Below are 27,862 nucleotides of genomic sequence, written 5' to 3'. Positions count from 1 at the left end.
TAATCCGAGGAACAACATGCCTACCGTCAAGCATGGTGGTGGTAGTATTATGCTCCTGGCCTGTTTTGCTGCCAATGGAACTGGTGCTTTAAATGGGACAATGAAAAAGGAGGATTACCTCCATATTCTTACCTAAAATCATCAGCCCGGAGGTTGGGTCTTGGGCGCAGTTGGGTGTTGCAACAGGACAATGACCCCGAACACACGTCAAAAGTGGTAAAGGAATGGCTAAATCAGGCTAGAATTAAGGTTTTAGAATGGCCTTCCCAAAGTCCTGACTTAAACATGTGGACAATGCTGAAGAAACCAGTCCATATCAGAAAACCAACACATTTAGCTGAACTGCACCAATTGTGTCAAGAGAAGTGGTCAAAAATTCAACCAGAAGATTGTGGATGGCTACCAAAAGCGCCTTATTGCAGTGAAACTTGCCAAGGGACATGTAACCAAATATTAACATTGCTGTATGTATACTTTTGACCCAGCACATTTGGTCACATTTTCAGTAGACCCATAATAAATTCATAAAAGAACCAAACTTCATGAATGTTTTTTGTGACCAACAAGTATGTGCTCCAATCACTCTATCACAAAAAAATAAGAGTTGTAGAAATTATTGGAAACTCGAGACAGCCATGACATTATGTTCTTTACAAGTGTATGTAAACTTTTGACCACGACTGTACATGGAGTATTGATGGTTTATAGTATAGATTTAGAGGGCTTTATAGGCACAATAATCACTCCATTAGCTGCATTGTTAGCCACCTTGTACTTTATTACTAATTAGAATGTGTAAAAAAAGAAAGACATTAAGTTATTGTCTAACATAAGGATTGTGAATGAGAGGCTTAATCCAAATTAACGTGCAGTTCCCCTTTAAAGACGTTTTGTGTTTGCGGCTTTATCGGGATTGTTAGAAAGAAGAGCGCGATCTCTCATCTGGCAGCGTCACACACATTTCACCAACACGTGCTCGCCTGCCTGCCGCTCGGGGAGTCATTATGGCGGACGAGGACGGGAGATGAGGCGTCACTTACAACAAACATTTTCATTTCCTGTGATTGCACATAGAGTGAACGGATGAATCAGACAAGGCTTCAAAGTTAGTATGTGTTGTGATGGACTAACCTGGGAGGGCACATTTTTCACATTTGGGGGAGGTCACGTGGCACGTGCACACGCGCACACACACGCACACACACACACACACACACACACACACACACACACACACACACACACACACACATTCTTGTGTTTGTTACCTTCTTGAGACCTCCGAAAAATGCCAACCTATTTAGGACCACCATTTCTAGATATATAAAGACTTATATTTACAACATTAATAATATATACATACTTTGCAAATATAAAAAAGATAAACTTTTAGTTCATTTTTATTTTGTGTTTGTAATTTGTTATTAATCTTCATTATTTACTTCAAGTTATTACAGTATGTCACTATATAGATATTTATTTTATTTTTTTAAATACATTTTGGCCCAAGGGGGCGCATTTCAATTTCTTACACACACTTGTTATTTCATATGTTGGCCAGAGGGGGAGCACTTCAAATTTTTACACACACTTGTTATTTCATATGTTGACCAGAGGGGGAGCACTTTTAAAACCGACACAGTCAATTTGAAAAATCCCTCCTTTTTGGGACCACCCTATTTTTGATAGATTTCACAACCAGGGGTGCAAATGAGATCTTAATTTTTTGTTTTTTGTAATGCGCTTAAGGCCGATGACAAACGAGTCACGGACCACAGATAGCCCCTGTGCCGCATTTTGGGCAACCCAGCTATAGAAGCTAACTGTTAATGTGCACTATAGTCTTAGTACCATAATGTATTTGTTCATCCTATGGTCACATATGGGATGCGGGTTGTCTTACGTCAGCACCGGAAGTCGTAAATTCAGCTGTTCACCTGGCGGGTGTTTTCGGGGATGAATCGGGAAGTCCTTCATTAGCTGCCGTCTTGTTTTATCGTGTATGCACCTGTCAATGCCTTTGTTTACTTTTGTATGCACATTAAATCAATAAAAAAAAACCCTGACTTTGGAGCAATGTTCACAGACTCTAGTATTTGGCTCTCTATTAGATGCAATGGTTTCCGTATTGGGACCATGATTTATGCCCTAACTTGTTCACCGGTCCTCATATGGAAGGGCCTTTTCCTTGTTGATGTCTCAAGAAGGGTAGCAATACAAGAACACACACACACACACACACACACACACACACACACACACAGAGTGAACAAACAGCATTCAAATGCGCCTCGGTGTAAATTGATGCTGTTTCCCACGACAAGCACTTTGCTCCACCTGTGTGCCAATAGCCTCCTCAAACAGACCCACCTGCACTCAGGCCACGTCGACGCCAAAGAAATAAAGCATGAGACGCCAGCCGCTTATTTAGTTTTTTTTGCATTTTTAGTGCTTTATTTTTTTCATCTGGTAGAAAATACACAGCAAAGACAAAAACAAATACAAAATAAATACAAAAATGGCACACAGTTCACAATACAATAGGGACTGGACTAGACAATACTGCTTTGGCATTCCCAAATAGAAACAAACACACTAAACATAGAATAAAGTGCAGGTTTTCCATTCCGTTTGTCTTTTAGGTACATTCACAGGTGTTTTTTTTCCACAGACTTTTCTTGTTCACAGCGTTTCTCTCTTCAGTTTGTTGACAAATGTTAAAGTGCAGATACTGGATGGGCACCACTTTACAGCCAAGTAATATGTTTTTGTAAAGCATACATTTGGTTTTAGCAATACACATAGGCGAGAACAAAGTGAGGAGAAAAGAAAAAAAAAAGTCATAATGAAGATTTTGTTTTTAATTGTGAAACTTCTACAATTATTTTTAAAAGAACAAACAAACAAAAAATGTAAAGTCGTAATGTGAGAGAAAAAAATGTGTTCTATTGCTCCTGAACAAGTACTGAGGAGGAACACAATAAAATAGTTGAAATGTTAAAATTTTCAAGGTTTTTTTTACGACAAAAGTTGCAATGTTGTGCAAGATGAAACTTCAACGTTACAATTTCAGCCCTGTAATATTACGACTCGGGTGTCATAGCATGACTTATTAATCTTGCCACGTTACGACTTCTCTTGTAGCTACTCGTGACATTATAACCTGAATCTGGTAATGTTACGACTTAAATCTTGTTACATCACAACGTTTTTAACCCAATATTACAAATCAATCTCAAGTGGTGCAACTTTTTTCGTAATGTTGGAGATTCTTTGCGTAAATTGCAAAACATCTTAAAAGTCCTCCCGTTACGGCCTCTGACTTCTTTTTGGCAGCATGACGACTTTATCTTGTAACGTAACGTTGCGACTTTTCCCCCGTAACATTATTTACTCGGAACGTTATGACTTCAAAGGTGTAAAATTGCAACTTTTTTTTCGTACCACAACAACTCTGACCTCATAACATTACAACTCCACGACTTTTTCGTAACATTACGAGTAAATTGCTGTACATTTCATGATATGTCGCCGTAACGTTCCAAATTAACCTGGCCACTGTGTTCTTCTTACAATAAAAACCTTATCCTTGAAGTACGTCAATTCATTTACGTAATAATGCTACACATTTTTTCTCGTAACAATACGACTTAAAGTGGTGAAGCTAAAGACTGGGATACTTTTTGCTCGTAACATTTCAACTTAAGTCGCAACTTTTCTCGCATGATTACAAGTATCTCCTCGGAACGTCATGACTTCAAAGTTGTAAAATTGCAACTTTTTTTTCGTACCACAACTCTGACCCCATGACATTACAGCTCCACGACTTTTTCGTAACATTACGAGTAAATTGCGGTACATTTTACGATATGTCGTCGTAACGTTCTAAATTAACCTGGCCACTGTGTTCTTCTTACAATAAAAGCCTTATCCTTGAAGTACATCAATTAATTTACGTAATAATGTTACACATTTTTTCTCGCAACAATACGACTTTAAGTGGTAAAGCTAATGACGAGGAGACTTTTTCATTGTAACATTTCAACTTAAGTCACGACTTTTCTCGCATAATTACAAGTATTTACTCGGAACGTCATGACTTCAAAGTTGTAAAATTGCAACTTTTTTTTCGTACTACAACTCTGACCTCATAACATTACAACTCCACGACTTTTTCGTAACATTACGAGTAAACTGCGGTACATTTCATGATGTCGTCGTAACGTTCCAAATTAACCTGGCCACTGTGTTCTTCTTACAATAAAAACCTCATCCTTGAAGTACGTCAATTCATTTAGGTAATAATGCTACACATTTTTTCTCGTAACAATACGACTTAAAGTGGTAAAGCTAATGACTAGGAGACTTTTTCATTGTAACATTTCAACTAAAGTTGCGACTTTTCTCGCATGATTACAAGTATTTCCTCGGAACGTCATGACTTCAAAGTTGTAAAATTGCAACTTTTTTTTCGTCCCACAACTCTGACCCCATAACATTACAACTCCACGACTTTTTCGTAACATTACGAGTAAATTGCGGTACATTTTACGATATGTCGTCGTAACGTTATAAATTAACCTGGCCACTGTGTTCTTCTTACAATAAAAGCCTTATCCTTGAAGTACATCAATTAATTTACGTAATAATGTTACACATTTTTTCTCGCAACAATACGACTTTAAGTGGTAAAGCTAATGACGAGGAGACTTTTTCCTTGTAACATTTCAACTTAATTCGCGACTTTTCTCGCATGACTACAAGTATTTCCTCGGAATGTCATGACTTCAAAGTTGTAAAATTGCAACTTTTTTTTCGTACCACAACTCTGAACCCATAACATTACAACTCCACGACTTTTTCGTAACATTACGAGTAAATTGCGGTACATTTTACGATATGTCGTCGTAACGTTCCGAATGATTACAAGTATTTCCTCGGAACGTCATGACTTCAAAGTTGTAAAATTGCAACTTTTTTTTCGTAGCACAACTCTGACCCCATAACATTACAACTCCACGACTTTTTCGTAACATTACGAGTAAACTGCGGTACATTTCATGATGTCGTCGTAACGTTCCAAATTAACCTGGCCACTGTGTTCTTCTTACAATAAAAACCTTGAAGTACCGGTAGTAATAATGCTACACATTTTTTCTCGTAACAATACGACCAAATGTGGTGAAGCTAATGACTAGGGTACTTTTCCTCGTAACATTTCAACTTAAGTCACAACTTTTCTCGCATAATTACAAGTATTTACTCGGAACGTTATGACTTCAAAGTTGTAAAATTGCAACTTTTTTTTCGTACCACAACAACTCTGACCTCATAACAATACAACTCCACGACTTTTTCGTAACATTACGAGTAAATTGCGGTACATTTCACGACATGTAGTCGTAACGTTCCAAATTAACCTGGCCACTGTGTTCTTCTTACAATAAAAACCTTATCCTTGAAGTACGTCAATTCATTTACGTAATAATGCTACACATTTTTTTCTCGTAACAATACGACCTAATGTGGTAAAGCTAATGACTAGGCAATGTATTAAGCCCTGGCCTTGTTGTAAAGTGGTAGCACCGAATACATGGGACAGCGCTTGTGTTGGTGAAGTCTTCAGAGAGTCATGTGGTCAAGTGATACTTTGTTCTGCGCCCCCTACAGGAGCACCAGTGGGCTCAGACCTCACTGGGCGACCTGGAGCGGTAGGCGGCGTTGGGTCGGAAGCAGCCACAGAGGAGTATGTAGATGGAGCGCTGGATTTCTGTGTTTCTGTAAGCGTAAATGATGGGGTTGATCATAGAGTTGTAGGTAGCCGGCAGCAGCGTGGCGTAAGTGTACACTGACGGGTACTCCCGCTCGCCCACCAAGCAGTAGATGGCGAAGGGCAGCCAACTGGCGCCGAACGTCCCCAAGATGATGGCCAACGTGGACACGCCCTTCTTAGTGGCCACGTAGTGCGAGGTGGCGAAGAAGTGCTGCTGCAGTGCGATCTGGTGGGCGTGGCGGCACACGATCTTGCAGATCTTAAAGTAGAGAGTCAGCATGAGCATGAAGATGACGAAGAAGGACACGGCCAGCAGAGTCAAGTTGCTGCGGGTCAAAGGTCGCACGATGCTGCAAGAGGCCGGCTCGTCCAGGCAGTTCCAGCCCAGGACCGGCAGCAGGCCCAGGAACAGGGACACCCCCCAGGTGCCCACCAGCATCAGGTGCACGTACTGAAGGGTCTTCTCTGAGAAGTAGGTGAGGGCGTTGTAGAGCGAGAAGTAGCGGTCGATGGTGATGGCCAAGAGGCTGATGATGGACGCCGTGAAAGACGCCACCAAGAAGCCCACAGTCACAAGACTCACAGTCTGGGACGAGATCACGTACTGAAAGACGAAGTTGAGGATTAATCCCACGCCGGCCAGCAGGTCGGCCGTGGCCAGGCTCCCGATGAGCACAAACATGGGAGTCCTAAGCGTGGGCGTGTAGAAGATGATGGCCACCACGATGGCGTTCTCGCAGGCGATGACGGTGCCCGACATGCACAGCATGATGTCCCACGGGTTGACCGGGAACATGAAGGGGGCGGTGGAGAACTCCAGGGTGCCGTTGAGCCCCGGCGACTCCGCCTCCATCCACGGCAGAGCGTCCACAGCCGAGGAGTCATTCGCCGCCAGAGAGTCGTTCATATCTCCACGCTGGCTTCTTTCTCTCCTGCGGAAGCAAGCAGAAGAGACTGACTCAGCAAAAAAATACCTTCATTGAACTTGAAGTGGAAGAAAATAAACAATGTGAGGCTTGTGTGTATGAACGCTCGAGTCTCAGCATGTTGTTTTTGGCAGCTCATCATTAACTACCGTTGTTGTGCTTGATGCACAATAGCACCGGAAATAACATAACTAATGTTTTTGGAGCTACAATTGCAAAATAAGCATATCAGCATTCATATGGCAAATAAGTCGTACTATTGTGGTAAAGAAGTTGTAATGTTGGGGAACATTTGCTGTGAACAATATGGCATGAAGAAAAAGTGTTATGCTGCAAGAAAATTGATGTAACTGTGAGGAATATTTATTCATAACAATAATAAAAAGTAGTAAAAGTGATATTATTGGCAAAAATTACGGAAATGTAGAAATAAATGAGTAAACTTTTGTTGTACATTTCTGAGAAAGAAAGGGGAATGTTGGGGTAAAAAAGTTGTAACAAGATACAGCATTGAATGACAGGGCAAATAGTATTATACGAAAAAAAAATGCTGTTTTTATTTTATTGGCATGACACCATAATATTCCGCCCAAAAAGTGGCAAAGCTACATGACAAAATTGCATTTGACAAATCATAGTCACATGATATGACCACACAATAAGTCTCTCCCTAATTAACACGCCACTAGAGGCAATAATCTTAAACACTGTGTTTTTCAGCATCAACTGGGGGACATATTGTATTTATGATAGCGAACGTTTGCCTAAAAAAATCAGTTTTTCAGCCACAATAAGATCAGATATAATGCCTGTTACTCAGATGCGTTTGACGAGGCTATGAGTAAGAATCAATGCTATAATCTCTCAGCACAGCCGGTATAGTGTGCATACTTGCCTCTATGCTCAACTGGTTGTATACATTTATCATAAAAAAACATGCTCGAGTAAAAATATTGTAGTCATGTGGTAAACAGGCATTAATCAATTTAAATCCATATAAAGAAGAACATTTTGTTTTTAAAAGGAGAATTTCCCTTGATTTTTAGGAGCTGTCCAAAGTGCTGAAACATGATCCCATTCAAAGTCAATGCTGACTGTCATACAATAAAATGGTGAAATGAAGGTGCAGTTTACCTTACTCCAGCGGGATGAATTGAGGTTGGCGTGGAAGTGATCTGGCACCCGCCGCCCCCCTACAGGATGGCAGGTAGCGTCTGCTTTCAGGTGAAGCCCTCGATCGCATGGGACGCACAGCCGACAAGGCAGAGGTGGTGTGAAGCATTGGTGGGGGAGAGGAAGAGAAAAGTGATGCCCGTGTGAGGAAAGGCCGGCGAAGGTGCAGGGATGGCTTTAAACGTCTGTGACGTCACCATGGGGAGGAGGAAGAGGAGGGGCGTGTGAGGAGGAGGGATGTTTGCACTTTTTTCAGATATCAGGTCATTCATTCAGGAGGTTTTGGATTAGGCTTCATTCACCTTTGCTTAGATACAGTCAAAACACAGGGAAAAAATAAAAAGATGTAATATTTTTGCTCCAAATCTAAAAGTCTACAACAAAAGAAAAATAATAAAATAGCTTATTTATTTGAACCAAAATTTGATATAAATCCTATTGGTAATATTGGACAACCACTTGGGAAAAAATAAAAAATTACATTATCTTACATTAACCACAATTAAAACAAATATGCTAGATATCCAAATGAAAATGTTGTTAGTATATAATTAGCAAATCATAAAAAATAAAAAATAAACATTAAATAAAAATAATAGTAATATTAAAAAACTAAAACAAAAATCATTCAGTATTAATATACTGTATCTTATTTGAACTATAACTTTTCCTGAAAAATGTGTTATTAACCTTAAAGGGGAAGTGCACTTTTTTCGGAATGTTGCCTATCGTTCACAATTATTATGAAAAACATGAGTGATAGATTTTTTTAATGCATTCTAAATATTAAATACATGTAATCAAAAGTCTGCTTACAATGGAGCCTATGGGAGCTGTTTATTCTGCCTATAGAGCAGTGGTTCTTAACCTTGTTGGAGGTACCGAACCCCAGCAGTTTCATATGCACATTCACCGAACCCTTCTTTAGTGAAAAATAAAAGGTTTTTTTTTTCAAATTCAAGACAAAGTTATATGTTTTTTTTTAATGGTGCACAAAATGAACCACAACAAATTACACACCTGCAAATCAGATGGAAAATTAGAGGGAACATTGTTTAGGGGTATCCATAATACGCCGATAGGGAGAAGTTTTTATTTACACGATGAGTCGGGTTTGTCTTGACCTCCGCCGAACCCCTGAGGCCGACTCACCGAACCCCTAGGGTTCGATCGAACCCAGGTTAAGAACCACTGCTATAGAGCCCCTAAAAACATCCAAACACCTCCATTGATGTTTTATATACATGATGTAAGTAAGTATATATGTAATGTAGTAACAGGCACATTTATAATAACATTTAATATTTACGTATTGTGATCATTTTAAGCATACGCGGCGCATTAATTTAAAAAATGTTTGCTTTTTTATTAAACAACATCACTGATTATTACTCACTGCAGACTTCCTGAGAGCCAACAAACATAATAAAACATCACTTACTGTATAATGTCTGCTGTCATTAGGATGCAGACTGCTGGGTGTTTATATATTCCCATTTAGTAATTCTCGCAAAGAAACGGAGTGGAACCAAGCTTCTTTTAGTGCAATTTTTCGCCATTTCCGGATCTAAATTGACAGTCAAAGTGTACAAGCTTGTCGGAATACGTGCTCGCCCTTCTACTATCCAGGTGAGAGACATAATTTATGATCTACAATAAACTTTCACGAGCCGAGGAACCTTGGAAGTAGGTTACAACTCGGTGATGTCAACATTTGCACACAAGCTTGTGAACCTGGCACAGCTATAAATAGTTTGTCTGTGTTAGGGATTGTAATAACAATATCACTAATACTTGGTCAATATTCAAGTCACAAAATATTAAATAGAGTAATGTTTTTAGATGTTTTTTATTGGATTTTATGGGCGGAATAGAGGACCCATTGGCTGCATTGTAAGAAAGCTTTTTATTCACATGCATTCTAATTCACGAATTAGAATGCATTAAAAAAAATACATGTTGTTATACTGATTGTGAACGATAGGTAAAATTTCCCAAAAAGTTAAGTCCCCCTTTAAATTACTAAAAAAAAAGGGGAAAAAAGGAAAAATCAACCTAAAAAACAACTACAAAAAAATCTCATTTTAAAATATTTTGAACCGAACAAGTTTGACACTTCTGAACTACATTTTAATGCCCCCAAAAAATATATCGGTATTTTCTATATGCCACATCTAAAATAAATAAATAACAATTAAATACAAATAAAATTAACATTCTCCAGTATAATTACTTAATCTAAATTGAAACAAAACTGTCCTTGTAATATTTACAATCAATCCTAAAAAAAAGGAATACGAAACATCCAATCTTAAAATATTTTGAGCATAACGACTTTGACACCTGCGAAAAGTCCTCAATAAGAAATCCTGATAGTTTTCATAATTCGACTAACCAAATAATAATAATTAAATGAAAATAAAACTAACAACAACAAAATAAAACAATATATAATTAACTACGACCAACATTGAAAAAAAAGAATACTCCTGCTTTAATGTATATTATTTGATCTACAACCTTTCCTTTGAAAATTGCTATGATTCCTAATTTCCTCCTAAAAAATACAAAACATGATAATGGACAAACAAATAAATTAAATGAAAATGCAACTAATCTAAAAAGATAATACAAAAACATCCAATCTTAAAATATTTTGAACCAAAACTTGCTTTGTAAAATTAGCTTTAAATGGTTCCCACCCCCCTAAAAAAAATTATATTGTTAATAATGTATAAATAAAAATGAAGGCTGTCAAACGATTAAAATATTTAATCGCCATTAATCGCACTTGTTCATAGTTCACTCAAAATTAATCGCAGGTATACAGTATATATACTGTATATATATATACTGTATACATACACACACACACACACACACACACACATACATATATATTATAATTTTGCATACATATATGTTATAATTTTTTCATCATTAATAAGTGTACCCAGAGAGATAATTTTCAAGTTTTTATTACCATGACTGGACAATTAGTTTGCTTGAATTAAACGTTTTCTTTAAGCCTTATGCTTTTTTAATCAGCGCAACACAAAATGGATGTAATTACACTTTTAAATGATAATAACAAAAATACCTGCAGGGTGTTGGTGTCTTGCCAGATTTTGTATTTTGTAGGAATACAGAATTTGTATTTCTGCTGTAGGAGCAATTGCATTCAGTGGAAGAGCTAGAATAGAATAGAATAGAATAAAATACATTTTTATTGTCCACCAAGGTGGAACATTGTCTTTGGCTCACTAACACAGGCAACAGACAGCACTAAAATACAAACAATGTCATATAGAAAACACATAATTAACATAATAAGAACAGACATTAGGTAAAAAACAGGAATGCAAGTAACTATAAGTTATAGAATTTCAAAACGTATTAGTAAAACATTAATGTAAAGCAGTTCAGATCAAACATGTGGATGTGTTCATTTTGTCACCTTAAGAATTGCAATGGCATTTGGGATAGAATACTTTGTAAAAGGACCTTTGGCCAGTGGAGCTCTATAGCTACACCATGATTAGATACCACTTTCACACATTAATAACACAAAATGTGGATTGTTACACTCATGGTTTGATTGTCAAAGACCATGGTAATGTAATGTAAATTGTGATATTTATACCTGAATAAATGCTTCTGATATTCTGTACATTGCATGTTGTGGTGTGGTATTCACATCGCAAATATTTATATAAGTAGAAATATCACAGAAAATATATTAACAAAGCATGATCGTACTGTAAGAGGATTTTCTTTGTTATGGTAGTTAAACCCGATATGACGCGTAACACTTTTATTGTGAAGCCGGAAGTGTGTGATTGGTTTGATAAGAGCTGTTTTGACATTGTGACATAAATACACAAAAAGATGTCCTGCCTCTGCCTTTTCTTTCTGCTGAGGTTTTATTCCATCTTACTAAAGCAGTTAGTGTAACAATCTACATCTCATGTTATTAATGCGCTCAACTGTAATCCAAACACGGAAGATAAAATTGTCCTCTCTTGTCGGGAGAACGACTTGCCATGGCTTTAGATCTGATATTTCCATAATGTTCCCTTTTTTTTTTGCATTTCCGCTCCCTATTTTCCTGCTTGTGGCTCAATAGTAACTGAATGCCATTACATTTCCCCCACACTACGGAATGGACCGAGGCTCAAAAAGGAGTCAGGACGCATACACGTGAAATTTGTTTTTTTTATTTATAGTTAACACATCGTTATTGCGTTAATAAGTTTGAGAGCCCTAAAGCAAATCTATAAAATATGAAATAAATGTAAATGCATGTCCAGAAACTGTGATAGTCAACCCGGTTCTGATGCAGCAGTTTAAATTAAATATGGACAACAAAATCCCATTCAACATTCTGTTTGGAATCAGTTGGGGATTTGTTGTGCAGATTTGAATACATTTTGTTACCTGAATGACACTTTATTATTTAGATAGATTGTAGCTGTCCTCAACCATTGAAAAGGCATCAAAAGGTTATTCAAGTTCTCTTGGTATTGTAGTTTGCAGTTGTGTGCAGTTGTTTGGATCACGCCGAAGTGTGTGCTTATTTCCCAACAAAAATGACAAAATCTCTTAGTAAGCAAGAGATTTTGCAAGCATTTTCTTTGTTAAAAAGGCCAGATTTTTGATGTATCTTTCACAATAAGCTTTGTTAGTCAGGACATTTACATTTTGCATAATTATCATCATCATCTTATTAAGAAGATGTTAGAAATGGTATTAGCGATGCGCAGACACACACACGAGGCATCACGATTGGTCACGTGCTCGTTTGAAATAGCATGTGATGTTATCAGCCCAAGAATGAAGCCCTAAGATGCACTAAGAGGCGGGCTGAAAATGCACCATAGAAATTCAGTTTTAGTTTCTAGGCAACAGTTGTTTGGACACCTGTTTCAGTCACTCCGAGGATGAGGAGGAGGAGAGAGAAGGGGGCTCGGGGGGGGGTCTTTTCATCCATAAGTGGTCACATGAAGCGCCAAGTGACTCACTAGATAACACTGAAGGAGCCAAAAACATAGCATGTTAAACCTGCTCCTATCTAGAAGAATGGCATCAATTTGATTCTGCACCAAAAAGGACTGATATCAAAAGCAGCATTTATTCACTGCCAATCCACGTGCTAACAGGCTTCTGAAGTGACACGACACCCGCCCTGAAATGCAAACACGTGTCGTCCCCCATTGACACAAAGCATCAGGGCACGCACACACCCAATGATTCATCCTTAAAAAATGTACAGCGCTTCAAAGAAACCATATTTGAACTTGAACAAGACACACATCTCAGGTGACTTCTACCAACCAATGAGCAAATCAAGTTAATAATGATTATAATACTAAAAAAGTAATCATTGGAATGTGGGTTATGCATCTAAACAAATGTATCCTTCGGAATAGGGATGTCTGATAATGGCTTTTTGCCGATATTCGATATTGTCCAACTCTTTAATTACCGATACCGATATCAACCGATACCGATATCAACCGATATATACAGTCGGGGATTTAACACATTATTATGCCTAATTTGGACAACCAGGTATGGTGAAGATAAGGTACTTTAAAAAAAATAATAATAATAATAAAATAAGGTAAATAAATTAAAAACATTTTCTTGAATAAAAAAGAAAGTAAAACAATATAAAAACAGTTACATAGAAACTAGTAATTAATGAAAATTAGTCAAATTAACTGTTAAAGGTTCGTACTATGAGTAGAATCAGCAGCACGCACAATCATGTGTGCTTACGGACTGTATCCCTTGCAGACTGTATTGATATATATTGATATATAATGTAGGAACCAGAATATTAATAACAGAAAGAAACAACCCTTTTGTGTGAATGAGTGTAAATGGGGGAGGGAGGTTTTTTGGGTTGGTGCACTAATTGTAAGTGTATCTTGTGTTTTTTATGTTGATTTAATAAAAAAAAAACCAAAAAAAAACGATACCGATAAAAAAACCGATACAGATAATTTCCGATATTACATTTTAACGCATTTATCGGCCGATAATATCGGCAGGCCGATATCTCTACTTCGGAACTAATGAAAATCACCTGTTGCACTGTCAAACTGTTTTAAGTGGATTAGTTTATAATTGTTTTATTTGCTCATTCAGGGGCGGACTTGTTGCCCAGGGCCCAACACGTCTCATAAAACAAGTAATAATTCTTCATTTTTTTCTCTTAATTTGTGTGCTTCAAAAAGCATCAAAATACTTACTCAATCATGATTGTTTTCCACAGCTCCATCCTCCATTCTTGAGCTTTGGACTAGTCCATGCCACCGCAACTGTGCAGACTTGATTCTGGAACACAGACCAAAACAAACCTTTTGGCCTGGTTTCGAGAGGTTGTTATAAAAATAAGTTACCCAAGTGGAAGAGAGAAGAAGAGAAGGTGAGAAGAAAACAGTTTTTATTAAAACTATGCAAGGTGTCAACTTCTTTTCTCAGTGACACTTTGAGCCTGCTCTACTAAAATCCAAATACCACACACTAAACAGTGTGATAAAATGGTGTATACTATTAGTGGACATGCGTGTGATATACAAAGACTGATGCTAAGACCGCCTTATTTAAATCATGTTTTTGCGTGTATCATACGGTGCTTTTTACTGCATCCGTGGCATTTTGCTAAGTTTGGAAACAAGCAGCAGACATGTACCACTTTTTATGGGCATTTTAGAAGCAGTCCAGCGAGGCATCTACAATAGAAACCATTTATTTTACGCACTAACTGTGAATGTGAAGAAGAATATGCAAGAAAATGCATTTTGGAATAAGTTCGTTTTTACCAAATAGGAGATGTGTTAATAATATTTTATTTTATAATATAATCTTCCTTGTGAAAAAAATGTCATAAAAAAACAAAAACGCCAGCAGACACCAAAACGCATCAATTGAATTTGTTTTAATCAGCCCCTTAAGTCATCCAGCAGGTATAAAATTATAAAATGATATTGCTGATTTGACAATATGTCTGATATTTTTTGTTTTTGACAGTCCATATATGTGGACAAGCATAAGTAGGATGGAGCTGTTATTAATTAATTAATTAAAGTACCAATGATTGTCACACACACACACACACACACACTAGGTGTGGAGATATTTGCCCTCTGCATTTGACACATCCCCTTGTTCACCCCCTGGGAGGTGAGGGGAGCAGTGGGCAGCAGTGGTGGCCGCGCCCAGGAATCATTTTGGTGACAATTGCCTTCTTTCCCACAGCTGTGTGTGTAACTATCTCAGTTTGCACATACTTTTCAGACGTGCTAAATAAAGATGCAAAATAGCGCTCGCAGTTGCAGAATAATTATATTTGCATCTTCTCCTCCCAGTATTGTGGGCGTTCAGATGATCAGCATATATTCTACTTATTCACAAGGACAGAGACGCTAAATTTGCGCTCCTTATTCTGCTCATTAAAGAGACGCAATCCTCTGTGCACACGTTTAGTAAATCGAGGAGCCGCTCCCCCCGCGAGAATTGTGGGAAGCTTTTACATCGCTTTCCCCACATAGAAGACAAGTACGGGAAGTGAAGGTTCGCCATCAACACTGGACAGCCACTGATTACAGCGTCTTGTGCAAGGTAAAAACACGACACAACGTCCACGTTTTGTTTAGAACATAACACACAGAAGCTAATACAAATAACAAAAAAAATTAACAAATCAAAGCGATGGTTTGACAGAGTAAAACAACTTGCACTGAGCCTAGTCTATAAAATCCGCTACACCTCCCTGATACCGAAGTACATGTCAAACTACTTTCTTAACGTAAATGACCGCCATAACCACAACACCAGGAGGAGTTCCACAAACCACGTTAAACCCAGATTCCGATCTAACAAAGGTCTTAACTCATTCTCCTTCTATGCCACGCCCCCTCCAGCTCCATGCGGACCTGAGTGACGTGTCGACAGCGGCCAGCCTGTTCTCACATCCGCTTTCCCACAATATAAACAGCATGCCTGCCCAATCACGTTATAACTGTAGAATGATCGAGGGCGAGTTCTTGGTTTCTTATGTGGGTTTATTGTTAGGCAGTTTCATTAACGTCCTCCCAGCGCGGCAACAACACACAACAACAGCAGTCACGTTTTCGTCTACCGTAAAGCAGTTCGTCTGCCGTAAACAGCAATGTTGTGACACTCTTAAACAGGACAATGCTGCCATCTACTGTACATGCATAGGTGACAATAACATCTAGGGCTTTTAGAGAGTGCAGTGCACAACTGCTATACTATATATATATATATATATATATATATATATATATATATATATATATATATATATATATATATATATATATATATATCAATGACGTGCAGTCACTAGAGGCAGGTGAGGCAGAGGGCCTCACCTGCCATCATGGAAAGAAAAAAAATATAAAAAGAAAATATTTTTATTAAATTGTTATATGTATCCAGTGATTATACTATAAAGTTATTTTCCATTTAACTTCACCAGTTTTAGATTATTTTTATTCAAAATCGCTGAATTTTCACATTTGCCGTTCAAATACTGAGAAGAGGCGGTGCGGTGAACAGCAGCAGCCAGTTGAGGCACGTCACTCAGTTGAGCCTCACCATGGATTGCGGACTCGGCTAACTGCTGGCCTGCTGTGCAGTGAGACCGTATTGCTATATGAACTATATTATACATTTCCATAGTTTAGTTAGCTGAGGTATATAATGTACAGTGTATTTTGTCAACAACTGTATGTGTGTAACGTATTTCTTGTGCTGAGCGATCATAAAACGGCTGCAAAAGACGCACTAGCTGAGGCTCCAGTAGTCCCGCCTCCTGCACCCCCGCCGTAGATTGCAACCCCTGACGGGAGTGTTATATCAACTAAAGCCCACACTTAAACTTTCCACGTGCAAGATTGAATCTATTTAAAAAAGATATTTCATAAGAAGCCAAAAAGTGCAAAAACAATAATGTTCGTGTTGGAGGAGTTGTGAATGACTGCAGGGCCACAACATTAGGTACTACTGCAGACTGCAGGTGTACCTTATTCACAACTCCTCCAACACAAACATTATTGTTTTTGCACTTTTTGGCTTCTTATTAAATAACTTGTGTAACCTATTTTTATGGGCTTTCCTCTTTGTGATGTTAATTTCCTGTTATGCGCTGTTATACAGTATATGCCTTGAGCTCTTATTTTGAAGGCGCTAAGAGCGGAAGTGATGACACGTTGGAGTGGAGCGGAAGTTTTTGAAAGAATGTAAATAAAGTGGTCCTCGTGTAAACTGGAGCCTCCGTGTTTGTTATTTTGTAGTTTCATACAGTATAGGCGACATTTATAAACCCTCGGCTACACTTTTTTAAATAGATTCAATCTTGCACGTGGAAAGTTTAAGTGAGGGCTTCAGTTGATATAACACTCCCGTCCGGGGTTGCATTAATCCAGCACAACAGCGGCGAATGGACTTCATTTATAAGTAAAGGTAAGACCATAATAACGTTTTTTTTATTAAATGTGCTTTTTTGTGTGCTACAGTTTGTATGTGTAAAGTTAAAGTTAAGTTAAAGTACCAATGATTGTCACACACACACTAGGTGTAATGACATTTGTCCTCTGCATTTGACCCATCCCCTTGATCACCCCCTGGGAGGTGAGGGGAGCAGTGGGCAGCAGCGGCGCCGCGCCCGGGAATAATTTTTGGTGATTTAACCCCCAATTCCAACCCTTGATGCTGAGTGCCAAGCAGGGAAGAATGCTGGTATGAGCTTTCAAACATAACCCGTTAACTGCTGCCAATCAAATGGTGAATAAGATACTCTTTAGGGTTCATATGTTTGTAAATCTGACTGTGATGAAGTCAGTGCCTCACCAGCCATCAACCTCACTTGGTGAATTCTAGCTGTAAATATACTCCTCCCCTCTTAACCACGCCACCCCCCCTCCCGAAATCGGAGGTCTCAAGGTTGGCAAGTATGGCAATTGTTGATGACTGAAGTGCTGTTATCAACCAAACCCTCCTCATCCCACCCCCCGGATTGTAAATAATGTAAGTAATTCAATGTATATACTCTGATGATTAACTTGTGTGATGACTGTATTATGATGATAGTATATATTTGTACCATTAATTGATTTACGTGGACCCCGACTTAAACAAGTTTAAAAACTTATTCGGGTGTTACCATTTAGTGGTCAATTGTACGGAATATGTACTGTACTGTGCAATCTACTAATAACAGTTTCAATCAATCAATCAATCAATTGACAAAAACAGACTATCTTTGAATCTCAGTAAAATTAAATAATGCAATCCGGTAGCAGCAGAAGAGAAAGTCAAACACAAATACCAAGAGATGGACATTGGATTAGTAAAGAAACCACATTTTGGATGTAATAATAGATGAGAAAGTGAACTGGAAATTTCATAAAAATATACAACATAAAGTGGCAAGATGTACGTCAATAATGAATAAAGCAAAATATGTTTTGGACCAAAAATCACTCCATATTCTCTACTGCTTGTCAGTGTAAACAAATCTGAGTTATTGTGCAGAAATTCACTTATTCACTTAGCACAGGGGTCGGCAACCTTTACCAGTCAAAGAGCCATTTTGACCAGTTTCACAAATTAAAGAAAACAATGGGAGCCACAGTAATCTTTTGAAATTTAAAATGAAATAACACTGCATACAAAGTTTTTTTCTTGCTTTGTGCTATGTATAAACCAAGGGTCTCAGACACGCGGCCCACACCTTAATATGAAAATTAAATTTTAGTGCGGCCCGCGGGTTTTATATGAATGGCGCTTGACAGCGTCATGTTTGTCAACCCTCCCGATTTTTCCGGCAGACTACGAATTTCAGGGCAACTATTCTCTCGAACGTGCCGTGATTGTACAGCATTTGGTGCCCACTATAACCAGCGTGCCGACCCAGCCACACGTTGTACGGGGCTTGCTCACGTAAGTGACAGCAAGGCATACTTGATCAACAACCACACAGGTTACACTGACGGTGGCGGTATGAAAAACTTTAACACTCTTACTAATAATGCGCCACACTGTGAACCCACACCAAACAAGAATGACAAGCACATTTCGGGAGAACATCTGCACCTTAACACAACATAAACACAACAGAACAAATACCCAAAATCCCATGCAGCCCTAACTCTTCCGGACTACATTATACACCCCCGCTACCAAACCCCGCCCACCTCAGAGGGGGGTGGGGTGGGGTGGGGGGGGGGGGGGGGGGGTTGATGTGTGAGGGAGCAGGGTTGGGATGGGGGCGGGGTTTGGTGGTAGCAGGGGTGTATAATGTAGCCCGGAAGAGTCAGGGCTGCATGAGATTCTGGGTATTTGTTCTGTTGTGTTTATGTTGTGTTAAGGTGCAGATGTTGTCCCGAAATGCGTTTGTCATTCTTGTTTGGTTTTGGTTCAAAGTGTGGCGCATTATTAGTAAGAGTGTTAATGTTGTTTATACCGCCACCGTCAGTGTAACCTGTGTGGCTGTTGACCAAGTATGCTTTGCTGTCACTTACGTGTGCAAGCAGAAGATGCATATAACAAGAGGCTGGGCTGGCACGCTGTTAATACAGATTGTAGAATTGTAGAGGGTGCTAAATGCTGTACCATCATGGCACGCCATTATTATTATTGTAAGGGTGAAAATCGGAGAATATTAATTCCGGGAGTTTTCTGCGAGAGGCACTGAAATCTGGAAATCTCCCGGGAAAATCAGGGGGGGGGGGGGGGGGGGGTCAGCAAGTATGCAGCTGAGCCGCATCAGAGTGATCAAAGAGCCGCATGCGGCTCCGGAGCCGCGGGTTGCCGACCCCTGACTTAGTATGTTACAAAAAAGAAAGATCAGTCATAATAATACCTGAGTGATACATACAATGACATTAAAGGCAGCCACCACACTTGACATACTTCACACAAAAGTCATAGTTTCTCCATAATTGTTGGTCCAAAGCTAATTAAGATTTTGACAAAATGAGGGTAATGAGTTATTTTTTTGGTTACGTGTATTTTTTACGTTTTTTTGCGTCGTCGAGTGCGTGTTAGAGTGTCTGGTAGTCACAAAACCATGCAAGAATGTAGCAGCAGAGTGCGTCTGGGTCGGTCCAGCGTACTATACGCCTTCGTCGACCCCACTCCCGGTAGCTTCACACGAAAACCCCACGGCGCAATGAAAGTGAAGGCCGGTCTACGGCGGCCTAGGTGGCATCCCGGCCCCTCTGGGTTTCCGGGCGCACCACCTAATACGGCCGCAAAATTATAATTTGACAAAAGAAAAGCATGTTTTATTGTAAGTTTATGAGCTATGGTATGTTTGGAATTATATATCGACATATTATTTTTCTTTATTTCGTCAGAAAAACTAACGTCAAAACGACAGCCATTGCATGCATCCGGGCACAGTCGCACACGTCCTTGGTAGCAAAGATGGCATCGGTTGTTAAGTTGGCCATACTCTTTTTATACACGACTCTGTTGCGGTGTAGTGCTACGCGTCACATCCTGTCCAACGGTGCTAACAAAATAATGATCTCTCTGAAAAACGGCTTACACTTTATTCAATGAGATCAATGCTATCAATTATAGTAAAACCCGTGGGACATCATGCTCTGCATGTCATGCACCGCCGTTGCATGTGAGAACATTGATCATTGATACTCTTTGAGCGGCTCACCAAGCTTTAATTTCTAGCAACATGCTAAGTTAGCATGTTTTTGTAATGTGGAGGGCCCCAATGACTAAGTTTGCCGTCCGTCCTTAAATGACTGAATAGGCCCTTGCGTTGGTTGTCATACAAGTGTAAAAATAAGTTAAACACTATCATAAACTACATCTTGTTCAAGGAAGAGTTGACATATGAGTGCCTTCTCATCGTTGGGACACAAAGTTATGTCGATCTTTTGCTCTGTGGCATTTGCTACGCCAAATAATGGCGGGGATGCTTATAACTCAAATTTTTGCTTGCAACTTAAAGCATAACAATTAGCCGAGACACAGCTCTGATACATTCTTAACTGTCAAACAAAAACATCATCAGCATACTCGTATATACTTGCATGTTTGTGCCCAGTCAGCAAGTCTTGTCACATGAAGACTTCTTTAGTGGATGTTCCATTCTTCACCTGTTGTTGATGATGATGATGATGATGATGTAGCCACACAGGAAACATACACAGAAAAAGCACAAGAAAAAGCAAAGCAAGGATTTTTTTAGGAAAAGGGGAGTGTTGTATTTTTATTAAATAATTTATACTAACTCTTTATATTTAAGAAAAAGAATATGTGGCCTAAAATGGGTCACAGTTCGATGAGTTTAAAGGTTGCAGATTGAAGGACGAATAATAACACTTGCACTCAGATGACTCTACTTCCAGATCTGCAACCTCTCAACAGATGTGTTGCTGCTTGGAAAAAACCCTGCATCACATTACTGTGTTGCGATGAAGAACTGTAATGCAACGGAAACACAATAATAAACATTAAGGTACTGGATCTGATTAGACAGTGCAAAGGTACCTATAATTGTGGCCGGTGAGCGTAAACACAAGTCTACTCACCAACACTTTTAGGAACACCTGCGTCACAATTTCTCCACTCCTCTCGTCAGTGCAGCAGCTGAGAGATTATCCCCTGCTTGAAATACCTGCCGCACATGTCAAACTCCCAGGTCACCGGCCGCTTGTTTGCTCTTGGTGAAGAGCAGCTTCCGTCCGTCATTTCCTCCTTCGACAGGTGTGCTGGCTGAGAGTGGACAGACAGGTGCTGTTTGAGATCTGGAACAGATAAGACAGTCAACGCTCCACCTTCCTGTATCACCAACATCAGGACCAGAACGTATTGTATCCTCTTAAAAAGGTAACACTTAGACTGTCATGTCAATATGTAATAACAGTAAATATTATGACGCCTGGTCATGTCTAGTGCAAGAGCTGTATCAAAATTGCTACTTACAAAGATAATATTGCTCAGTTTTGTCAATTATAAATAAGTTAATGTATTAAAGTGTAAACTGAAGCATCGTCGTATTTCGTTACCCTTCTTAAATTTACTCAACCTCAAAAAGATTTAGACAGTCTAAAACATATTTTGCATACAATAAGCAGTTTGTGTACATAGAATTCATGATATTAGTTTTAAATTTATTAGGTGTGTTATATATATATATATATATATATATATATTATTTTTTTTTTTTTTTGAGCTTCATCATCTTTTTTTTGTAATTCTAAATTATTCCATAGATTGACTCTTTTAATACATATTTTTTTAAATTTTGTAAAAACACGTAATAGAAAATGTTATATAAAAAAAGATACATGTACACAATTGTAAGGTAAAGAGAAAAAAGTGCAACGTTACAATAATAAAAAAGGTAATGCCAAGAAAAAAAAAGACAAAATATTCGGATAATTCGAATTATTGTTAAAGTGATCGCTGTCACAGACACATGGATTGATGACGAAAAAAAAGGAATAGATTTTGATCTGGAAAGATATGAACTACATTACATTAAGTTAAGTTAAAGTTAAAGTACCAATGATTGTCACACACACACTAGATGTGGTGAAATTTGTCCTCTGCATTCGACCCATCCCCTTGTTCACCCCTTGGGAGGTGAGGGAAGCAGTGAGCAGCAGCGGTGGCCACGCCCGGGAATCATTTTTGGTGATTTAACCCCCAATTCCAACCCTTGATGCTGAGTGCCAAGCAGGGAGGTAATGGTTCCCATTTTTATAGTCTTTGGTATGACTCTACCGATCTAAAGCGGACACTCTAACCACTAGGTCACTGAGTAGGTTAAGACCAACAAAAACGGAGGAGGAGTAGCGGTGTACGTGAATAAGAACCTGAACTACAAAAGTGACAAAACTTGCTATTGATAACATCTTAGAATGCATAACCATTGAAACATGTCATTAAAAAAAGCAAAAACATATTCATCATTTGTATATATAAATCACCTAAGCCAAGTATTGAAACATTAGAAGACTGAATCAAGGCAAATTTGATGAACATCGGTCAAAAGGTAATTTTCTTATGTGGTGACTTTAATATAGAGCTATTGAACCCTAATAAGCAAAAGTCCATTGATGACTTCACAGATACAATGTATACAATGTACTACAAAGTTGTAAACCTTTTTCTATAAATCGTAATGTTACAAAATAATCAAATAATCAATCCGGAAAAATTACTATAATGTTTGGAGAATAAAATTTTGTATTGACAAAAATTAAAAGGTTGTAATTGCACGAAAAACAAGACCTTAGCCTGGACCGGGGTCTCCCCACGGTACCCGGAACCTCCAAGCCACACATATCTACCCAAGAAGGAAATCGGAACATCGTCTGGTGAGGTGTCCTGTCTCCAACAGCAAGGAGTAGACCAAGCTGGATGAGGACCGAGACAGAACCCTTGAACTCCTTTCGAAAGGTGATGCTGACCGGAAACTCCAAATCATGTGTTCCCTCATAATTAGCATAGGAGCTGAATGTTTTGGAGCTGAACAGTGGCAAGGACCAAAATACCCAGCTAAATTCAATCGGGGGGAAATTATGTTAAGCCAGCTGAGGTGGGAACTGTAATCCTTGAGACGCCAGTGCAAGGCAGCCAAGGAAGAAGAGAGACCAGCTCTGTCGGAACTCACCTACATCATAAGAAATAAGCTCACCACACTGAGGAGGACTGAATGGCACCGAAGAAAAGGAAAGGACTAGGAAGTACCTTATTTGGCAACCCCTTTACTAAGAGGCTACTGGGCCAAAAGTGAAGTGGCCACCTCGCTTGTCCAGTAGAATAAATCGACCATCATATCAGTGCAACCTTCAATGACACGGCAAGAGACCCGGAGCTCTGCCCTTGTAAGTCACTGGTGAGGCTTGCAGAACTGGTGTCCCAATTCAACAGTGATGAGCCCACTCTGGCAGAGCTAAAGGAAGCTGTCAAAGCTGCAATATCTTGTTCGGTTCTCGGCCCCAGTGGTGTACCCTACAAGGTCTATAAGTAGTGCCCACGGATCCTCTGTCTTTGGAAATTTCTGAAGGTGATATGGCAGAGAGGGAGAGTCGCAAGCCAGTGGAGGGTCCCCACATCTTCTGTCCCTCAAAAGGTTTCTCGTTGTCCCCACTGGGTTGAGTTTTTTCTTGCCCTAATGTGGATCTGAGCAGAGGATGTCGTTGTGGCTTGTGCAGCCCTTTGAGACATTTGTTATTAAGGGCTATATAAGTAAACTTCGATTGATTGATTGACGAAGACATGCTGAAAAGGAAGAGATCTAAAGGGAACATCCAGCAGTTCCGTATAATCTCCCTGCTCAGTGTTGAGGGAAAAAATTTCTTCAAGATCGTGTACCAAAGGCTAACTGAGTTCCTTTTGAATAACGCCTACATAGACACCTCTGTCCAGAAGGAGGAAGTTGTTGGAGTGCCTTGTTGCCTGGAGCATTGGGAAGGCAAGTGAGGCAAGGGAAAGCAAAGGAGACTTGGCAACTCTCTGGCTTGACCAAACCAACGCCTGTGGTTTGATTCTGCACAAACAGCACTGACAAGACATCACGTTCCTATGAAGATCTGCAAACTCATCATGGACAATTACAATGATTTCAGCGCAAGAGTCTCCTTCAGCCAAGTAACATCTGCCTGACACCGCCTGGAGAAGAGCATAATCACCGGCTGTACAATCTCGCTGTCAATATTCTCTTTGTTCATAAAGATGACTGTCAAGTCAGCGGAGGTTGAATGCAGAGGGCCAAAATGAAGATCTGGGACCTGACAGCCCCACAAAAGAGCCTTTATGGATGACTTGACCGTGATGACTACATCCATGCCTGGGTTCAGGTGGCTCCTTAATGTGCTTGAACAGCTCATCACATGGGCAAGGATGAGCTTCAAGCCAGCTAAGTCTAGATCTCTAGTCCTGAAAAAAGGTAAAGTGGCCGATAACTTTCGCTTTACAAGTGGAAGGACTAAGATTCTAATGGTAACCGAAAAACCTGTTAAAGCCTGGGCAAAATGTTTGAAAGCTCCCTGAAGGTTGCAGCGGATTTTCAGCAGACAAAAGCAACCTGTCATCTTGGCTTACAGACATCAACAAATCTGGTCTCCCAGGAAAGTTCAAGGCCTGAATGTCCTGCCCAGAATACAATGGGCCCTGTTAAACTATGAGGTACCATTAACAACGGTAGAAGTACTAGAAAGGACCATCAACCAGTTATTCAGGAACTGGCTGGGTTCCCTCGATCCTTTAGCAGTATTGCCCTATATGGCCAATCCACCAAGCTGCACCTCCCTCTCAGCGGCCTCACAGAGCAATTTACAATCACCCGCGCTAGAGAGATGATAATGTAACGGACTCCGAAGATGTCAAAGTGGCCTTGGCAGGAATTATTGTTAAGACCAGGAGGAAGTGGCAGTCACAAGAAGCCGTAAAAATAGCGGAGGCACGGCTGAGGCACAAGACTTTGATGGGTACTGTGGCAACAGGAAGGGCAGGCCTTGGTAGCTTTCCTAAGCCACGAGACGACCAGGACCGTGGCAAGGAGAAGCGCCAACTGGTCTAAGACGAAATCCGTGCAGAGGTGGAAGAACAACGTCGCAGCAAGATGTTCAGCATGTTCAAGCAAGGGGCGTGGACAAGGTGGGAGCATGTGGAACCTTGCAAATTTACCTGGGCAGAGCTCTGGAAAAATGATACTTTGCGCACAAAGTTCCTCCTTCAATCTGTATACAATATTCTCTCAAGCCCGGTCAACCTGCACACCTGGGGCCTAGCAGACACTCCGGAGTGCAATCTGTGCCAGAGGATGGGCTCCCATTCTGAGCTATTGCCCAAAGGCTTTAGGGGAGGGGCGGTATCACTGGCGCCATGACCAAGTTTTAAAATCTTTGGCGGATTCTATCTGCAAAGCGATACACAACAGCAAGTTCCAGATTTCCCCGAAGCAGTTGATTGCCTTCATCAAAGCATGCCAGAAGTCAAACCACCAGCCCAACTCATCAGTGGGCCTCCTCTCCACCGCTCGAGACTGGCAGCTCAAGTTCCCGGCCAACATTGCAACCACTTCACTACGCCCAGAAGTGGTGTTAACATTGGAGTCAACCAAGCAAGTGGTGCTACTGGAGCTGACTGTCCGCTGGGAGGACCGGATTGGGGAAGCCAATGAGCACAAGAGAACCAAATACTCTGTGCTCACCATAGAGTGCCCGAGCAGTGGCTGGAAATCCTGCTGCGAACCAAAGTCGTTTGCAGAGGTTTCGCAGGTCACTCCCTACAGCGAGTGTTCAAACTCCTTGGCATCAGAAAACTGCAGTCAAGAAAAGCCACTACGAACATCCTCGAGGCCGCAGAGAACGTTCTCCCGGTGGCTGTGGATCCGTAGGGGGAATCCGTGGTGCGCTACTTGTACACAAGCTGGGGTCTGATCATCCCCGGCTGGGTCGCCGGGCGAGGGTGTCTGATGATTAAAGACCCAAAACACTCTATGACCCCGGGGTTCATCACCGATGACGTGTCCAAGTATCACCGTAAGGTGTAGTTGAGTTACAGTATAGAGTTGGATAACAAAGATGTAATATTACAGGATATCTAAAACAGATAACCAGAGCAACAATGGCGACAACAGAGATAACATTCTTTTATTTTTACATATTGTTGCTTTATAATTATGTCATTTAGAACAGTGTTTTTCAACCACTGTGCTGCGGCACACTAGTGTGCCGTGAGATACAGTCTGGTGTGCCGTGGGAGATGATCTAACTTCACCTATTTGGGGTAAAAAAATATTTTTTGCAAACCAGTAATTATAGTCTGCAAATGATGTGTTGTTGTTGAGTGTCGGTGCTGTCTAGAGCTTGGCAGAGTAACTGTGTAATACTCTTCCATATCAGTAGGTGGCAGCCGGTAGATGTCGGAAACAGCGTGCAGGTAAAAGGGTGTCTAATGCTTAAACAAAAAATAAACAAAAGGTGAGATAGGGAAGGCTATGCAGAATTAAACTAAAACTGAACTGGCTACAAAGTAAACAAAAACAGAATGCTGGACGACCGCAAAGACTTACTGTGGAGCAAAGACGGTGTCCACAAAGTACATCCGAACATGAAACAATGTCCCCACAAAGAAGGATAAAAACAACTGAAATATTCTTGATTGCTAAAACAAAGTAGATGCGGGAAATATCGCTCAAAGGAAGACATGAAACTGCTACAGGAAAATACCAAAAAAAGACAAAAAAACACCAAAATAGGAGCACAAGACAAGAAGTAAAACACTACACAGGAAAACAGCAAAAAAGTCCAAATAAGTCAGGGGGTGATGTGACAGGTGGTGACAGTACACCTACTTTGAGACAAGAGCTATAGTGATGCATGCTTGGTTATGCTTTAAAGTCATATCCAACAATTGCGACGATGACTTTTTACTGTCAACTGAGTTTCGTTTTTTAATGATTTCTGCTGGTGATGTGCCTCTGGATTTTGTCAACGCAAAAAATGTGCCTTGGCTCAAAAAAGGTTGAAAAACACTGATTTAGAAGATGGTGTCAAATCAATTTTGGTACAGAAAAGAATAATAGTGTTTGCCAATGGAGAAGTACATATTAAAACGTAATTATTGTTGCTTTAATATAAATCAGGTTAACCTTGGAAAAAAAAAACGTACTTACTTTTCTCCCTGAATATCTTTGAACTCTTTTAATGGCTTGGTTTGATATAGTGAAACACCACTCTCCATCACATGCTGGCGGCAGGCGCAGACCCCTCCCTTCCTTTCTCAGGCTCACGAGGCTCAGAGTGAGCAAGCGGTGGTCAGTTGCCATGTGCGTGTGTCTACTAAGAGCTACTTTGCCATCTTTTTTGACACCTGTGAATAAAAGCAAACTAACAACAAAGTGTGACAGTCAGACAGAGGAGAAAAACTAAATGGACATACGACACTTCTTGAAGAGTACAATAATCAA

At 39.9% G+C, this 27,862-nt stretch overlaps 1 protein-coding gene across 3 annotated transcripts; it reads right to left on the bottom strand.

Moving 5' to 3' along the window:
- Positions 1 to 2,655: 2,655 nt before the first annotated feature.
- Positions 2,656 to 21,994, bottom strand: gpr6 (G protein-coupled receptor 6). 3 transcript variants are annotated; one of them, XM_061929288.2, is made up of 6 exons: positions 21,468 to 21,994; positions 20,953 to 21,358; positions 14,130 to 14,214; positions 10,973 to 11,065; positions 7,834 to 8,057; positions 2,656 to 6,705 (listed from the first exon to the last, which is right to left on the bottom strand). In XM_061929288.2, exon 6 carries the CDS (start codon positions 6,678 to 6,680, stop codon positions 5,685 to 5,687), a length of 996 nt encoding a protein of 331 aa, XP_061785272.1. In that variant the 5' UTR covers positions 6,681 to 6,705; positions 7,834 to 8,057; positions 10,973 to 11,065; positions 14,130 to 14,214; positions 20,953 to 21,358; positions 21,468 to 21,994; the 3' UTR covers positions 2,656 to 5,684. The 3 variants fall into 3 exon arrangements, with proteins under 3 accessions (XP_061785272.1, XP_061785271.1, XP_061785273.1); XM_061929287.2 differs by lacking the exon at positions 10,973 to 11,065 and having other exon boundaries at positions 20,953 to 21,994; XM_061929289.2 differs by lacking the exons at positions 10,973 to 11,065; positions 20,953 to 21,358; positions 21,468 to 21,994 and having other exon boundaries at positions 14,130 to 14,587.
- Positions 21,995 to 27,862: the final 5,868 nt, after the last annotated feature.

This window comes from Nerophis lumbriciformis, linkage group LG34 (assembly GCF_033978685.3).
Source record: "Nerophis lumbriciformis linkage group LG34, RoL_Nlum_v2.1, whole genome shotgun sequence".
Classification (NCBI taxonomy): Eukaryota; Metazoa; Chordata; class Actinopteri; order Syngnathiformes; family Syngnathidae; genus Nerophis; species Nerophis lumbriciformis.
This window is presented reverse-complemented; position numbering and strand designations above follow the sequence as displayed.

Coding starts and splice junctions, on each gene's coding strand:
- gpr6 (XM_061929287.2), bottom strand. CDS start 6,680: ATGAACGACTCTCTGGCGGCGAATGACTCCTCGGCTGTGGACGCTCTG.